The 18116-nt window shown below is 38.9% G+C and overlaps 2 protein-coding genes across 6 annotated transcripts; one reads left to right on the forward strand and one right to left on the reverse strand.

The window, feature by feature from the left end:
* Positions 1-218: 218 nt before the first annotated feature.
* LOC120002019 lies at positions 219-11315 on the reverse strand. Of its 5 annotated transcripts, none has more exons than XM_038850561.1 (13): positions 10936-11315; positions 10721-10770; positions 9257-10555; positions 8799-8806; positions 8182-8372; positions 6104-6164; positions 5897-5995; positions 4628-4722; positions 4291-4404; positions 2905-2972; positions 1584-1694; positions 833-1058; positions 219-495 (listed from the first exon to the last, which is right to left on the reverse strand). In XM_038850561.1, exons 1-13 carry the CDS (start codon positions 11278-11280, stop codon positions 385-387), a joined length of 2778 nt encoding a protein of 925 aa, XP_038706489.1. In that variant the 5' UTR covers positions 11281-11315; the 3' UTR covers positions 219-384. The 5 variants fall into 5 exon arrangements, with proteins under 5 accessions (XP_038706489.1, XP_038706490.1, XP_038706491.1 ...); XM_038850562.1 differs by having other exon boundaries at positions 8182-8357; positions 10936-11313; XM_038850563.1 differs by having other exon boundaries at positions 9257-10626; positions 10936-11156.
* Positions 11316-12187: 872 nt separating this feature from the next.
* LOC120001410 (extradiol ring-cleavage dioxygenase-like) lies at positions 12188-14439 on the forward strand. The gene is made up of 3 exons (XM_038849730.1): positions 12188-12557; positions 13373-13743; positions 14010-14439. Exons 1-3 carry the CDS (start codon positions 12210-12212, stop codon positions 14200-14202), a joined length of 912 nt encoding a protein of 303 aa, XP_038705658.1. The 5' UTR covers positions 12188-12209; the 3' UTR covers positions 14203-14439.
* Positions 14440-18116: the final 3677 nt, after the last annotated feature.

Genomic DNA, 18116 nt, shown 5'->3' on the forward strand with positions numbered 1-18116 from the left:
AGGCCCAGCGATCAAAATTCTCTGTTGTTGTTCATCCGCATTTGTTTTGTGGACCAAAACCTAGATGCAGGATTTGATATCGAAGGGTGTGCAAGGAGGAAGAATGGGCTGACCTCCATTTATAGGAAGTTCAAAACCTTGTGAAGTGCCCATAAAAACTAGACTGGGAGCCTTTCATCATTTCCCATCACTATTCTTCATTTTGTTTATAGTATTCCGCCATAAGAGACCCAGAGAACGTCCTGTCTCTTGATCCTGACCACGGGCCATTTTATTGAAATAAACCAAGTAGCTAAAGCTTGTATTAGTTGGAACCAATGCCTTGGGCTACGAAAAATACAGCATATAAAGTTTACATATACATTCAAAGACCCTGGATATAAGCTAATTCATAGATAGAAAATGCACCCTAGCTAGCGTGTATTCTTTTCCAGCTATCCAAACACCAGTTTGCGACCACTGCACATCCTCCCAGTCAAGATTATCCGCCAATACCTGCACATGAAGAATTGGATCCCGGTTAATAAAAATTAAGGTTTGATGATCAATGAGAATTACGAAATAAGCAAAACTTGGTCACAAGTGGAGTCACAGAGCTATTGAAGCTCTCGATTCTTATTTAGTGCAGGCAGTTTGTTGAAGAATATTCCTGAGAATCACTGAATTCGACAAAAAGCATTTGCGGGCATGGGAGACTGTAACAGATATATGGTGGAGAAAGGAATACAAATTTAACAAATAGGAGACTTGAAAGCATATACAAAGTGCGACAGGAATGGCAATCTATTCAAAACCCAACACATGCAACTGTTGTATAGCAATCAAGAAGTACCTCCACATGTTCAGGGGGCAATGGAATGCCAATGGAACGCATAAACTTTTGGGGTAGAGGCCTCTTACAGCGCGACAACCGAAATGCATCAATCATAATGTTCTCAGACTCATTCTTATCACCAGCAAGTGAGTGGTTATTAGGGGGCTTCTCCGTCTCTCCTTCATGGTTTTGAGATGCAGGTGCAGATTTGACCATTTTCTCCCCAGTAAAACAGAGTTCATACCTTCAGAAAAATCACCAGATTAATAATCACCATCTCATAGAAGAAGCTAACGAGCTATTCAAAATACATGCCTAAAATGTATTATTAATGAATACACAAACATGCCGACAAAAAGCAATGGTTAGCACCAAAATCAAAAGACATATGCAAAAAGCAACTTCCAGCCACTTGGGGTGAAAAGGAAGTGAAATGCAGACCGGTTGAGGCCCATGTGGGACTATATCAACTAGGTGGAAAAAAACAGGTTCTACTCTCATCAGATCAATGCCTCTGTATGATCAGACCGGTCCATGCCATCCCACAGACAAGTCAAACGAATCCAAGAACCAAATGTCATGGTAACTGACATTATGTTGCACAACAGATACAAACATATTCAACATTCAGTTCTATCCTATTCTTGTCTTTTTAATGCTCTGCCCTTACAAATGATATTGATATTTAGCAGCTCAGAACAATGACAAAGGTATAATCTAAAAATAAAAATTGCAAACTGAGCAAGTATTTGATGGCAAGAGAATATACCTGCATGAATGTGTTTCTAAATATAGAACTTCTCCCTTCTTCAAACGCGCTGAAGTATAAAGGGGCTTTTTCAAGCCCTTGTCAGCAACAACACTAATACTGTACTTAATCCTGGAGAAATTAGCAAAAGTTGAATATGGTCAATGCATAAAAAATATACAAAAAAAAGAGTAAAAGAGAGATCAACAGCAAAAACAGAGGCATTAGACAAGCGATAAATAACCACACATTAGACCATCACAAAGATATTACAGACCAATCAAGTTCAATTTTCGTCAAACGGCTTATAAGAATGGCGTAAAGATTTGGTTGAGCTCAATAAACTCAAATATCAACATCACATCAATTTGCTAGTCAAAGCAACAAACCAAATGGCATGTATAGCGCAGGTGGAAGTAAATAAAAGCTGCAAGAGTATGCAAGAACCTCTCAATGAGCAGAAAAGAAAAACAGTCAACCAATGAATATATGTAGTCATTACTTTTTAAGATGTATCTATTTCAATGAACTACGGGAAGTTGCATTTCCTTTGAATCAACATCCAAAAAAATACTCCAGACATCACAATGGCAACCGTGTCCTGGTTAAGTTTGTAATAATAGACAGAAAATAGAAGGTAAACAACTCATGGAGTGATTGATTTGTAAGACATCTAATTCAATGAACTACAAGAAGTCGCATTTCCTTTGACTCAACATCAAAAAATATACTCCGGGCACCATGAGGCATCAGTTTCCTGGTTGAGTTTGCAATAATAGGAAGAAAATATAAGGTAAACAACTCCTGTGTAAGCAGCAACTCTACCACTAGGCCATAGGTTTACCATTGAGTTGGTAATAACAGATTAATAAAAAAAGGTTAGACAGCCTACTGCTACTCAGATTCCAATAACAAAGCAGGAAAAGGACAAATCTGACACAAAGAAGCAGATAAGCATGGGAAAAAAATGCATGCATGTACACACCATTCATCAAGATACTTTCAGACCCAACAAAGAGGAAACAAGCCTTCTTATACAGCATTTTCTGTTTCAGTAAAAAAAACATCAACAATGAGAACATAAAACAGTTTTTATCTTTTTCTTCCTGAACAAAACCTTTCTTGCCTAACCAAGGACAATTCTTTCGTCCAAAGTCAGCTTTGGGGCACTCAAAAACACCAGAAAGTTGTGTCGAAAGATGATAACCATGCAATACATCAATATTTGGCAACATCAAAATTACAGCAGCATAGAGCTACTAACATGTGCAAACCACAGAAATCTACAACTCTACAGAACTTAAAATCTCTAAGCTATCAAAGTGAAGATTTACGAGTGTACCAAGGTTCATTGCAAAGGTTGTACTGTATAGTAATGTCTCGAACAAATCTTTGTTGACGCAGCACATTCTGAAGAAAGAAAGCCATCATGTGAGTTGATCAGGATATAAAGACAAAAATAGAAATACAACAAAAGAAAATATGGTAATAGACATGCTTGGCAGAACCATCAACACTTGAGGTAAACAAAAGTGACAACTTGTGGATGATATCATGGCAGTCATCTTTCAGTCTTTGCATCCACCTTCCCCTTCCCCTTCCCTCCTCTCCTCCACTCCCTCCTCTCATCTGCTCATTTCACTCCAACAAGGGGGAAAAAGAGAAAAGGAGAATGGACGAACAATCAGAGATAAAACAAGTGCACAACCGAGGAGGACCCATAGTCAGCAAACAAACCATTCTCGTACATCAGCTACATCCTTAAACAACTTTAAGTCCATCTTCCCTTTTTTTTTCTTGTTCTTTTTTTGTTTTTGAATGATGAAAAGATTTATAAAAGCACCAAGGCAGAGCAGAAGAGTAACAAGGAGGCTAAACCAAGAGACTAAAAAGTATTGTTACAAAGGCCATAAATATCGCCTATGGATAACCCTCTGTCACTCGGTCTCTTTCCCACAACTGAAAATGACCACATCAAATACAAGAGCATTGTTTAAAACATAGTTTCTGTACCGCCCAAGGACAAAAACTTATATAGAGCTACCTGCAAATTGAAAATACCCCAGCACGAAAGAACAAATGTTCAAAAGCAACAAAGAATCTTACCACCCAAACTCCCAAAGCAAGACCACCCACAAATCATGCCATAATTGGAATAAAAATCAAGAGTTTTGTGCAGAAGGATCAGCAATAAATAGCACAAGATATGCTAAATTAAGGATTAATCTAGCTCCCGAGCATTAAGGATTTCAAATATGAGTTGTGGACTGAAAGAATTGTTGGCAATATACTTAAAAGATGTGCAGAAATATTTTGCACATTTTTCTGACATCATCAAAAAACTGCTCTCTAATCATCAAAGCTTTTTTTCCTTCTTCCTTATTGTATTCTCGCACGAAACCATTCTTGAATCAATATAAGAATTTATGAACCATCATTTCTTTTTCTCAAACCGTCATTCCTGCAGAGAAAGCGTTCTTTTCTTACAGTGTCCAAAGTGAAAGCAGAACTGCACGCTCCTCTCCAACAAGTGACCAATTAAAAGAACAAACTCTTTTAGTAACTTCACATAGACTTACCTTAAGGAAACACTTTGTCCATAGTTTTAGATCATGTATTCGGCCAAGTAAAGCAAGTTGACACAAGAAAAATGGTGCAAAAAAACCCAGAAAGTCAACACCAAAAAAAATTTTGAAAAGCTCTTTGGAAAAAAGATTCCAGGAAATACCGAAGCAGCAGCCCTTGTGGTCATTGTCCGCTCAACAGCCACTGGAGCAAGGGTAGGTTCCACAGTCGATGTATGTGTAAGGCAAGGCTCAAGATCAATGGCCCCGCCAGCTTTCTGAAATAAAAAATGAGTAAACAAGAAGCATGACTGTAATGTGACTAATGTCAGATAGCAAGATCTTGATAACTTTAAAATAATAAAATAAAACAAATTCAGATAGATTATTTAAGAACTGCAACCATAACTAGAACAGTAAAGGAGCACTGAACAAAAACTCGAATTTTTTCAGCAATATGAATCTAGAAAATAAAAACCTATAACAGGAACGGTATGTCACCTTCACAATGCAGCATCGCTCCACACGGTAACTACAGCCAATTGCAGCTCCCCAAGCACGGGAACGAACATTATTTCTCAAAGTTGATGTGTAGCCTATACATAGTCAAGAGGTACGGGGTAAGATTGGCAATGCAAACAGCCAAACTTGCAACAGCTCAAAAAGGTCAAACCCATTTTACAAAAGATTAATAGAACCTCCTAAGTTATTAAAATCGGCTTTTGTTTATCTTAAAGAACATGTTAGGATGACATATCCTACAAATTTGTCCTTCCAGCCATACACTTCTCAGTAAGCCTTGTACTAGGATGACATAAGCTGTCAAGCCTTAAAAATAGGTGAGGAGAACAAATCATTTCAGTGCTTTCTACAACAAAGACAAAAGACTGCCTGATGCTTTGATAAATGAACTTCATCGGGAGTTCCAAATAAGGAGAGTAGCTAGTAATAAGAATATAATAGTATAAGGAAACTATCATATCCTTCATGAACTTCATAAGGATGACGGTTGGCAAATGTAAAGGATGAATCATTTTCTTGTAGAGAGAAAGAGAGATGTAGGATAATGCCCAACTTTTCTTTCTTAGGGCCAGGTGTGGACTTGCATAGAGCTTGGGCATATCAACTGGGACGAAATTCTAGCCCGAGCGAAACTTTGGTCATCTCTAGCCACAATAAGTTGCCAAATCTAGAGAAAACTTGCAGCATTACCTCCCAAACAAAGGCTGAGTAAAAGAACTTGTCAAAGGGCCATTTCAGCCACTAGACAGTGATGCTCAATATTGTTCAGTCAGGAAAAGAAATAAAAGATCTCTATTCTCTAATCTTGCTGATTTGAAACAAAAAAAATTAATCCCTCAATGAAATTTTATTAGATGACGACATCCTTTCCTACTTGGAAATGGTCTACCCAAGGAGTAAAAGGAACAGCAAACAAGGTCAGAATATACCAAATCTTGTGTCATTTTACAGAATGTTAAAGAAGAATTTACAACCATGATACAGAAAAAGAGGAAGCTGTCTCAGGCATCTTTTCTTTAATTTGATGATTTTCCCATTACTCAATCAAACATTATAGCAGCATATTAATACATTGCAGACATATAATCATATTGCACTATTAAAAACGAATTGAAGGCAATCTTAGAACCATGCATCAGTGACTGCCATATATACGCTTTAGGGTGAAATCAAAGCATATGATGGAACTAACACATTCAAAGAGTCACAATGTCATACCACGTATTAAATCAAATAGAATGAACTTACTATCTTGCGGAGGCAACACTCGTATCATAGCACGCAGCTCCTGGATAGCACCTGGAGGAGGAGAAGCTGTAGGTCGGCAGTAACCAGTGTGCATGAGAACTGGAAGACAAGATTGCAGAATTAATTGTAGTGTCCGTCCACCATCAGAATCAAATGAATGGGAAGGTTAACGAAGATAGATGTACAGTATTCTATGGCACCACATACCAGCAACAAGATCAGAGTCATAGGTATATATATCTGTCCCCCATAACTGGCCACCTCTCACCTGTACATGTTACACTTAAACTGAGAAAGATAGTGAAGCAAGAAGCACATCACAGGCTCTCAAAATGGCAACAATAAAACCTAAAACAAAGTTATGAGAATTGAAGAAAGCAAGCATCAAAAACCACATCTACCCTCTTGTGCAATCAATAAAATCTTTCTTTCGCACCCAAAAGAGGAAAGAAAAAATAAAATAAAATAAAATAAAGATGCTCAAATTGATCCTGGACTTTCCTTAGAGCAATTAACTCATTGTAGAAAAGGAAGGGAGAGGTTGATGTTCTTAAAATCTCAAGCTTAGTTTCCACAACATAAACTTATGCAATAATAACCCCATATCCACTATGAAATATCAAATTCATGCATCCTTCAACTATACAAATTGCACTCGAAATCCTTCAACAATACAAATTCATTGCCACAGATCATAAAATAAGCTTCAGCTAAAAAAATTGTCTTTTTTGATGACGGGAAACCTCTCCAAGATAAGGCCATTATACCCCGTCTTTGCAAAGCAAACCCTGGATCCCGGAAATCACCTGTAAACCACAAATATCAACCAAGCACAATGTGTCCTCCATCAGGTTTGAACCCTAGATATTTGAGTTTATGGCCCAAGTGCACTTAATGCTCAGTTGCGCTACCCTTGTGTGGTTAACAGAGCAAGTGTCTGTCAAGGGAAGTGTAAATGGAGTTTGAGTGTGGGAATAAGTCTTACCCAAAAGTAACAAGGGACTCAAAATAAGGATACCCTTGGGTTTTTGGGAGCAGTGGTTGGGGAGGGGTAACAATTACCTTCAAACAAAATAAAATTTATGCATTACAGGTTAACAGCGACTTAGAGATCACAAGTTCGATTCTTGAAAAAGCATCTCCACATATTATGTGGGAGTAAGGTCTCCACTGTGGGAGCCTTGTGCACAGGAGGAGTTTACCTTTTTTTATAGGTTAACAATGACCTTTTTATCCAAACAAAGCAAACAAGCACTCATTACCCTCACTTAATGATACTCTTGTAGCTCTTACCCTTGTAATCCTTTACCCTCACTTTTTCACCCACAAACAAATGCACCTTCACTTGTATAACATGCACTCCACCTCAAATTGAAAGTAAAGGCCTAAATACCAAGGCCTCTCATAATACAATAGGTGTTGGCCAAATAAAGCAACTTATGCATTGCAAGCGATGCTTAAAAAATAAGATTCTCTAAGGGCTCTAAAGCCCTGTTATTTCTGAAGGAAAAATAGTAATATAGAAAAAGACAAAATATGCCTTAGCTTTATGGTGGCCTCCACTAGATGAAAGACCATGACTTACGACGACACATAAACAACACCATAGTGCTTCTTGGTGCCAATAGGGTATTGCCCCATGAACAAGTTTCCAAATATACAGAACATCAGCCCAGTGTACCACCATATCTCATTTAATACAAAGTCATATTAACTGACAAGTGCACCAAAAAGAACTGGAACCAAATCTAACTTATGTAATATGTACTAAAGAAATCATATGCCCATCGCACTGAACTATATAAAAGCCCATATACCTATAGCACTTTCTTAAGAACGTTAAATTCTAAGACTCAGAACTTTCATCCTTTGAAAGAATATCTTGAGCCCTCACTTGAATGATAAAATAAAAGGCACAAGCAAGGATATTTTGGAGCAGGGAACACACACTGAGCACAAAAGATCTGAAAGTCCATAAGGACAGTAGCACACTAATCATGAACCTGTAAAGCATTAAGACAAATGCTGTGATCAGAAGTTAGAAAACCTAACTATTTTGCCACCAGATAGAGCTTATATAGCCAAGTTCCTAATAAAATAAATGTCACATAATATAAAAGCGTGAGTGGATAACAGACATACTTTCAAAACTTCTCAAAACGACATAAGATACCCAGCAAGAGCCGGAATTAATGAAAAGGAACCAAAAAAAAAAAAGAAACAGAGAGAATCACATTCTCAAAAAAGCAGACAGTTCACCTAAGAACAAAGTAGTTATCTCCTACCTGGCGATTTATAGCAGTAACATACTCAGTCGGTATCCTAATTTCTAGTGGAGGGCCATTTTGAGAGATTTCGACATTTTTATCAGCTGGGGCAGATTCATACTCCTTCCACAGTTTTATCAGATCTTCCATACATTCACCGATTTTATAAATAACAGATGATACCTCCGATTTACCTGAAAAACCGGCAGCTTTTGTATACATCAAATATGAGACTATGAGCAACGATAGTTGAAAATAGGAAAACCTAAATGCAAAAACTGAAATAAAGCAATAAAAGGAAAATGCTTTTTGCTAGGACCTTAGACATTGATTTCCTGGGGAAATAGAATATAGGAGAAGAAGAAAAGGCAATGATTGAACATAATGGTATCTGAAGTTTTGCAATTTAAACTTTCATCATGCCAAATAGAATACTATAACATGAAGACAGACGAACAAAAAATAGTTGGAAAACACACACAGAAACATACAGCAAAACTGATCTTTATAGTCTAAGTAACTTCCCAATAAATCTGCAATTTTCAACAAGGCCAGAAATTGTTGAATGTTGATGACTGTTGCATGCAAATCAGTAGCAGGCTAGCACCTTGATAAAGTAGCAAACTACATATTACCTTGAGATCTGCAAAATAAAGCAACCATAATACAATAGAATGAGTTCAACCACCAATAAAAGCCGAAAAAAGGTAACTATCAAATAAAAAATAACATTTATATGGCATAAACACACACAGATCCTTTTGGTTAAAAATTGATTATAAATATATAATATTTACCATAACTCTATAAGTAGTTTCAGTAACCTTTCATGTCGAGACAATACAAATCAACAATAATTCTAGAACCAAATAAGGAATTCTCTGCAATCTAATTTGTATATTTAGCGATGCACATATAAGGCAACACTACCATAGCAATTTTGTTTCCTAACTAAGACAAATAGTAGTAATAATTTTTAAAAAACGATGCAATACAAAGGGTTTCTTTCTAATCCTCCATAACCATGTACTACAGTACTATCACTTGAATATCTATCACTCGAATCAACAAACAAGACTAACAGTAAACACACCCATCGTTTTCTTGAGAACAAGCCCCGGAACGAGGCTCGCGATTTGCAACTTGCGGGCTACCCCTTGAACGAAGCATCCTCTTTTTCTGCTGGACTCCATAATTGAAGACATCCCTTTCCCGTTCTGAAGCTCCTTCGCCATCTGCACAACCATCATCTGACTCCTTGTCATAACACCTGCTGCGCTTTTCCAGTCTATCTCCTTCTAGATCAAAATCTCTTTCTTTCCTCCCATCTCTATCAGCATTTTTCCAGCTCTCAAAATCTTTCTGCTTTTTCTGCTCTGAGACTAAATTTTCCTGCTTTGCAATTCTAACAGACACATTCCCTGGTTCCTTAACATCATGCAAATTCTCTTTCTCTACGCTGTTCCACATTTCTCTCTTGACATGATCCTTCTCCCTCTCCTTTAGTCTTTCTTTGTCTTTTGAAATATCCTTCCTTTCCCTCTCCCGTCTCTCTGCTTCCCTTTCTTCCCTTGAAGAATCTTTGCATTCACCCCTTTCCTTATCTCTATCCCCCAATTCTCGATGTTTCGCGTCTTTCCTTTTTCTATCCTTGTCTTTAAACCTATCATCACCTTTCGAATCAACCTTGTTCTCTCCAACAGCCTCATGTGATTCTACATAATCACTTTCTTCGGCTGCTGGGCCTTCCTTTTCAACCTTCGTTGGGCCTTGTGAGTTACCACGTGAATTATGCCAATGGTCTAATTTTCCTCCTGGGAATTCAGAAAATCTATTTCCCATATGGTATTCTTTTGGTTCTTTCCGGTTTAAGTGGCTAGTAGCTGATTCCAAACCATCCTTTTCCATCTTCCCATCACCCTTTGGATTATTATAAGTTTCCCTATCACATTGAATTTCTTTACCATCATTCCCCCTACTATCAAATTTTGCCTCGTTATCACCTCTGGCGCTTTGGGATTCCCTCTTTGCCTCACCATGCAACTCCGTAGGTTCTAACCTTTGGTCTCGGTTGTCAGCCCTATTTTCCCGATTGGAATCTCTCGATTCCACCCTGTTCTCAGGTCCAGCAGGATGAGCATCCATATGTGAATCATTCGAAGATGCTGGCACTCTATACGTTGAATGCATAGGTGACCTTCTATCAACATCTCGAGAATCAGCCCGGGGAACCTTTGGTGCTCGAGAATCTTGACCCACTTCATAGGGAGGATGACATTCAGTTGAAACAGATGAAGTCAATTTCGGATATGCCCCTGCATCCTCGTGAGGATGCCTAGAAGAAGAGGAATGGACACCCTCTTCTTGAGACCTTCTGGGTGCACCACTCATTCTGAATTCAAGTACAATGAATAACCCTTAATCAGTCAACAAACACGATCCAATGAAACATCTACTACTTACCTGCAAATTACAAAAACATAGGTTCTCACTCTTAGCGATAACAACTCCAAGTAAATTTGTAAATAAGCAAATTAAACTGACATGAAGCCATAACCTTTTCATTTTCTCGGTCTTCAGAAAAGAATATTCTGCTCGCCAATTACACTGAACCAGAAAACCATCAATGGCAAAAAACACTAAATCGAATATCAAACTTCCTCGTTTGACTTAATTTTTCTAATTCTACGTGTTTTACTTGTTTTTCTCAGTAACCAAACAGAAAGCAAATAATATCAACTTCGATTAGAGAAACAAATTTCCATCACTCACCGAAAGGAAGTAGCAATGGGGCTTCAGCCGTTCCAAGTCTTGTATAATGAAATGAAAGAGATGGAAAGAGTCGACGATGAAGATATGTAGAACGACAGACGGGGAAGGTTGAAGGAGATGACGGAGAAAGGCAATAGCGAGAAGATCTGTGGACTGTGGATGGGACGTGTGTGTGATAGAGAATTTATTCTGGCTCCAATTAGGTCTGCATTGTCGACCTTTTGTTCTGTCTTGTGCTCGCGACGGATCTGATCGGCCGATATGGAAGTGCCAAACCCTGGCTATTATTCGCGGCGTTTCTGTGGTTTTATTTATGTGCTGGAATTGCCAATCCAACATCCCCATATCCTGGGATTGGGATTTTAAAATATGCGGTTATATGTACCCCGCTTCGAACCGTAGCCCCGTTGTTGATTTATTATTTATCCCAAAAATATGCGATCCTTATATGGGCCTGGTTGGCCCGAGTAGTAAAAAACCCCTCGGCAGCCTTTTAGCTAAAACATAAATGGGCTGAAGTGCATTCCAGATATGACCCAGTAAAATGTCCTGACAAGCCCGTAAAAAACTTGGGCTAGGCCGCCTTTTAGCCAAAAAATGAATGGGCTAAAGTACGCTCCAGATATGGCCCAGCGAAAAGTCCAACACATAGACAAACTGTACCCTCTTCTATTTGGGTTTGGGGATTCATTTATTTTGTTGAAGTTTAGTGACGCAATTTTGGATACAAGGACAATGGTAGGGTGCATGAGAACCAAGTCTATCTTTTGATGGAAAATTAAAATTTTGAACAGCCATTAATCATTTGTTTTGGTTACAATGAAAGGGGATAAGGGAAGGTCGAACTCAATACCTCCATGAAATACCAAAGCTTCTCGTGATTCTCCATTAATCATTTGTTATATTGGCAAATGAGAAGTAATTGCCATTTGGATACCGTTAATCAATACTTAGCCATTAAGACATTGATTAATAAAACAATCAGCAAAGACAAATAAAACACTTCATGTCCGAGTCAATCCTTTTTTATTTATTTATTTATCCGTTAAATATTTTGAAGGGAGGATGCTCGTTGGTGGTAGGTGGATTCAAGTAGGTAGATTGTTAACGAAATTCCATCTACCATTTTATTTTATTTTTCGCACGTCGATTATTTGATGGCTTTAAGGCTAATTAATGATTAATAAAATGGTGTAAATGGGAATTATTAAATGATTATCAGTAACAAATAAATAATTGTCTATTTATTTGGCGTTAACGGAGACGAAAAAAGAATGCTTGCATATAAACGCAAAATCTGTTGGTATTTCCTGGCAAGAAACAAATTCATCTTCCTCTTTTGTATCGCTGCAATTACTGTGTTTCATCGATCGATCATTCAATCGACGGCAGTGATGGATACATTCTACATATCGCACGGGTCGCCGACACTCGCCATCGACGAAGCGGCGGAGGCGAGGGTTTTCTTGCAATCATGGGAAAAGAAAGGGCTCAGTCCCAGACCTAAATCGATTCTGGTAATTTCTGGTCATTGGGAGACCAAGGTCCCCACCGTCAACGTTATCAGAGGCAACCACGACACCATCCACGATTTCTATGGCTTCCCTCAACAGATGTACCAGGTTAGGTACCTCTCCACACCCAATCAATTCTGTTTCGTTTCAATTCGTATTTTTTTTTCCCCTTTTGGCTGATTTATTAATGCCTTTCGTGTTGCAAAATCACTCGAAGAATTAAAGATCGATTCGCTAATTAAACCGACCCTTGTTAATTAGCGGAACGATTCCATTTTTTTTTTTTTTTTTTTTGTGTGCTTGCCTGCTTGGTGGGGGTGGGTTGGTCGGCGATGTTTGACAGTTTGAGGTGTTTGTGGAAGTGGAACTTTTTTTCCAACAATGGGGTTTGTCTGCTGATAGACCCTAATATTGGGCCTATTTATGTAGTTGTCTTGTATACGAAGCAAAATGGGCGTGACTGCGTGAGCATACTATTTTGAGTTCGACCCAATTAAAAGTCTTTGAAGGCTTGAACGCACATCTATGCTAGAATAAATCCGGGCCGAGCTTGTTCAATGGTTTCCAAGCAGCAATTTTTGTTCACACCTCATGTACAAGAAACGATAAATTTGTGTTTCATTTTTTAAGAAAAAATTTCTAGAAAGAAAGGAGAGTATATTTTTATTACAATAGATGCAAATACATGGCAACGTTTTAATTTTGGATGGGCGGGGGGCAAGTTTTGAACCTAGGACCTAACGCTGCTAGCCAAAGGTTCCGATACCATCTGAAACACGACATATCCCAAAAGGTTAAGCTATTAGGAAGGTTGAATCTTACATTAGTTAACTGCAAGTGTGGCATGGTGACATAGATCTCTCAACTCTTATAGTAATAGAGCTGGATAGTTATTGACCCGGTTGGTTGCTCCTGATTTTCAGCTGAAGTATCCAGCACCAGGGGCGCCTGAACTAGCAATGAGGGTGAAGGAACTGCTCATGGCATCTGGGTTTAAGAAGGTCGATGAAGATAAAAAGCGTGGGCTTGACCATGGTGCATGGGTACCACTGATGCTCATGTTTCCTGAGGCTGATATTCCTGTGTGCCAACTCTCTTTACAGACAGACAAGGACGGGACTTACCATTACAACATTGGGAAGGCATTGGCTCCTCTCAGAGAGGAAGGTATCCTCATCATGGGTTCTGGAAGTGCTACTCACAACTTAAGGGACCTTCGATTTGGAAGCAAGTCTGTCTCTTCTTGGGCTTTGGAGTTTGATACCTGGCTCAAAGACGCTCTCCTGCAAGGAAGGTAAATAACCATAGTGGCAACATTTCAAACATGTCATTGTACATTTGAATGATTCTGATTATGTTCTTCTATTGCAAGTTCGCCTCCTAGAATCAAATTATTGATAAAATCTTTCTTCATAAATCAATGCTACAAATATATGTATTGCATAAGAGTACTGCATCAAGTGCGGTTTTGTAATTTGCTTATACTGTCTTCAATAGATGATATCATGTTTCTGTCAATGCTTTCTAATCTTTGAAATAATTATTTTGTACCTCTCGCAGGTTCGAAGATGTGAACCACTATGAAGAGAAAGCACCTCATGCGAAAAAAGCTCACCCTTCCCCTGACCACTTCTATCCCTTGCATGTAGCTATGGGTGCTGCTGGTGAAAAAGCAAAGGCAAAACTCATCCACCATAGCTGGGAACTTGGTACCCTTTCTTATGCATCTTATCAATTTGCCACAAACAAATAATATTCAGACTTTAGAGAATAGAGATGTGTTCTGCAGCAACTGTAATTTATGCATTGTTAAGTGCGTGCTTCCATGTGAAGGCTGTAAAATAAAGGGTTGAACGATGTTGTTAGTATGTATGTATGGTTGCATTCAGTACCATGGATTCATATGGAGTTGAACTCCTTTTACTTCCCTTGATTGAATATCAGAACTTGAGATATATTAATATTTGGTTTGTCTGCTTGAAAGCCTGAAGGGATTGTTTCATATTTTAATGTTTCTCTCCCCCCCACCCCCCTTTTCTTTCGTCATTGGCAAAGAACTAAAGAATCTGAGAATTTAGATCCAAAGCCGTCACAAATTGCGACTTGCTGTCACAAATTTCCAGACCATTGATCAGTGACGGATCCAGAAATTTGAATTAGTGGGACACAAAAGTATTGTGAGGGTTCAGGGGGCAACGCCCCGGAATTTTTGTTGTTGGGTTCTATATGCAATGGATTTATGATTATTGATTGCAAATACAAAAACACATTAATAAAAGTTCAAAGCAATAAAAAGATACATTGTACTTATCACAATAGCATTCAATATGCCTTCATCTTTTATTTGCAAAGCCAATGATAATTCATATGTAATCCTCAACATAGTTAACATTAGTTGTAAATTGAAAACAAAATCAAATGATTGCAAGTAACTCAAAAGACCATGTGTTTGAGCTTTTTTTGTTGAATTTCTAGCGTCAAATGAAACAATTTCTAGGATTTATGAGGTTGGGTTGGGTCTAAACTAGTTAGTGGATTGAGTAAAAATTAATAGATTGGGGGCATCAATTTTTTTGATTGGGGGCCTTAAACTTTATTTAACATATAATTAACTAATTAGAGCAATTGCAATGGGAACAATTTGCTGGGCCAGCAAAAATCAAGACTGGGTCCCATCTCTATTACATAAAAAGTCAAGTCAAACACGTATCTCAATACAACCACATCAACAAAACATATCTCTCAATATAGCCACATCAGCAAAATACAAATTCCTATACATGTTTCCTTCCTACCCAACATGGAGGCCAACAAATTCTCATTCCCTCCATATTGTCCACAATAAAACTACACCAAAACACAATTTTCCAATACAACCACACCAGCAAAACACATCTCCCAATACAGCCACATCAGCAAAACACGAAACCTCATACATATTTGTTGGCCCAGACAAAATAATACAATTGCAAGTGCTCTTATAGCATATTTATTTAGTATTAAATTTTTTTTTTTCACTCGGGGCACGTGCCCTCAGTCCCTTCTATGTCGGTCCCGCCTCTGCCATTGACAAATAAGACAAGTGACGAGTGTGAGTTTTGAAAATATGCTCCAGAAGTGAATGATCAACCTTTTCCGCTATTTATAAATGGAGGCATGAGATGAAGATGATAGAGTCACAGAATCAAATAGGGAAACAAAAAAATCACAGATGCAAATCTCGACTAGTGATATTGATAATATAAGAACCCTTGTCTATTACAACCAGAAAAGGTAAATGGAAACAAAGCACAATGAAAGATAACTCTAGTCTTCGAGGGACTAGGACCTCCTGCTATTTTTTTTTAAATTCTCTGGACTTGATTCTCCCCTATTTCTGCCAACAGCCAGCACCTAAAAACACCACCAACACCACCAAGCAGACAAATGATAAACCAATGAGACAAAAACAGGTGCTCCACTAATAATCATCCACGTGTCACTCTCTTCTGATATTTCTTAATAACAGTGGGTCTATCATTACTCCCCTCCAATTGAGCAACCTTGTCCTCAAGGTTGAAAGAAGGAAATTGAGACTTCAAGCTTTCAACCAATTCCCAAGTACTATCGCAATCGGGTATAACTCTGTAAATATAGAAGCAAATTGTTCTCCAACAATTGTTGTAACTCTGTAAAAGATTCAATAGGTAACTCAGAAACAAAGTCTTCAGCCAGCTGTGGAGAAACCATTTTATATTCACCAAACTCAATCAAAAACCCCATATCTTCACTCTTCAGAAGTTTCAACATAGTCTTGAGAGAGACTATGGTCTTAGACAACTTAGGATCCCCCTGCCATACCACTCTTTGCCCTGCCAAATTAAACCTCATGGTCAAAGTCTGATAATTCGATGAAATATCCCCTAAAGATTGTAACCATTCTATCCCAAGGACCAGATCGGCACTGCCCAGGTCTAACACATGAAAAGATTCCCACAAAACCACACCCTGTATTGTGAGTTTCACATCGTGACACACTCCAGCCCCCTTCACGCAAACACCATTGCCCACCTGAACTGTGAAAGCACGACTACGATGAACAGGGATCTGCAACAGTTGAACTACCTCCGAAGAGATGAAATTGTGGGATGCCCCACTATCGATAAGCACAATAACCTCCCTCTCGCTAGAACTCCCCTGATTTTGAGAGTGCTGTTACCAGAAGAAAAACCAATAATATAATTCATCGAAAGTGCTAGAGTACCAACATCTTCTGTGACCCCGTCTGTAATCTCACTCGTCTTCTTTACCTCAATGTCCGCCTCTAAATTCTCATCCTCATCGGCCACAATTAAAACCTGGAGGACCCTATTTTTACAGCGATGGCCCGGGTGAAATTTTTCATCACAGTTGAAGCAGAGTCCCTTCTCACGCCTCTGTTGTGCCTCTTTCTCAGTTAACCAGCGAAATGAATCACGCTTGACTCCCGTTGAACTTGGATTTACTGGTCTTGAATCACGTAACTCTGGTTTAGGAGTGGGTATAGATCGACTAGACTCCGGAGTTCGACTCAGACTAGAGGGATAAGGAGTCGTACGACTTACAGGGGTAGAGAATGGGTAACGAGACTGGGCCTTTGGTTGTTGGACTCGGGCCAAAGCTTCATTACGGTCCTCTATTCTCTGGGCTAACTCCATCAGTTCAGCAAGAGAAAGTGTTGGGCTCATTCTAACCTCTGCCCTAATTTCCTCCTTGAGCCCATTAATGAAGGCCGCCGCCAGCATTTCCTCCCCCACATCATGTAACGGCGCCGATATCATCTCGAACAGTTCTCGATATTCAGCCACGATACCGGTTTGGCGAATCGCCACCAAGCTCTCATAATCGCTGCCTATCTGTGAACTTCGAAAACTTCGTAAGACCGCCAAACGAAAAGCCGTCCATGTAACGATGGGTGAACGAACTTCCATCCACTGAAACCAACTTAATGCCTTCCCTTCAAGGCAAACAATGGCAGCAACTATTTTATCGTTCTCGGCGACTTGATTAATTGTGAAATAACGCTCCACCCGATATAACCAACCTGTTGGATCTTCCCCAGAGAAAACTGACAGCTCCAAACGGCGCCGGTTTGAGTCCCACTCAGAGGTAGAATGCTTCTCCTGGTGATTTAGTTCTTCTGGAACTCAAGACGATGTAGCGTCCTCCCCCTCTTTCCCTTTGTCGATTGTTTCTCGCATACGCAGCAAATCCCGCAGCTCTGCCATGTACGACTTCACTAAGTCCATATCTGATTTTAGGGAATCAACAGTGCTTTTCAAAGCACCCACATCCTTCTCCAACTCTTCAGCCTTGCCTTCCATCCTAGACTTGACCATATCAGAATCGGAAGCCTCTGATACCAATGATAGAGTCACAGAATCAAATAGGGAAACAGAAAAAAATCACAGATGCAAATCTCGACTAGTGATATTGATAATATAAGAACCCTTGTCTATTACAACCAGAAAAGGTAAATGGAAACAAAGCACAATGAAAGATAACTCTAGTCTTCGAGGGACTAGGACCTCCTGCTATTTTTTTTAAAATTCTCTGGACTTGATTCTCCCCTTTTTCTGCCAACAACCAGCACCTAAAAACACCACCAACACCACCAAGCAGACAGATGATAAACCAATGAGACAAAAA

The sequence above is a fragment of the Tripterygium wilfordii genome, chromosome 7 (genome assembly GCF_013401445.1).
Source record: "Tripterygium wilfordii isolate XIE 37 chromosome 7, ASM1340144v1, whole genome shotgun sequence".
Taxonomy (NCBI): domain Eukaryota; kingdom Viridiplantae; phylum Streptophyta; class Magnoliopsida; order Celastrales; family Celastraceae; genus Tripterygium; species Tripterygium wilfordii.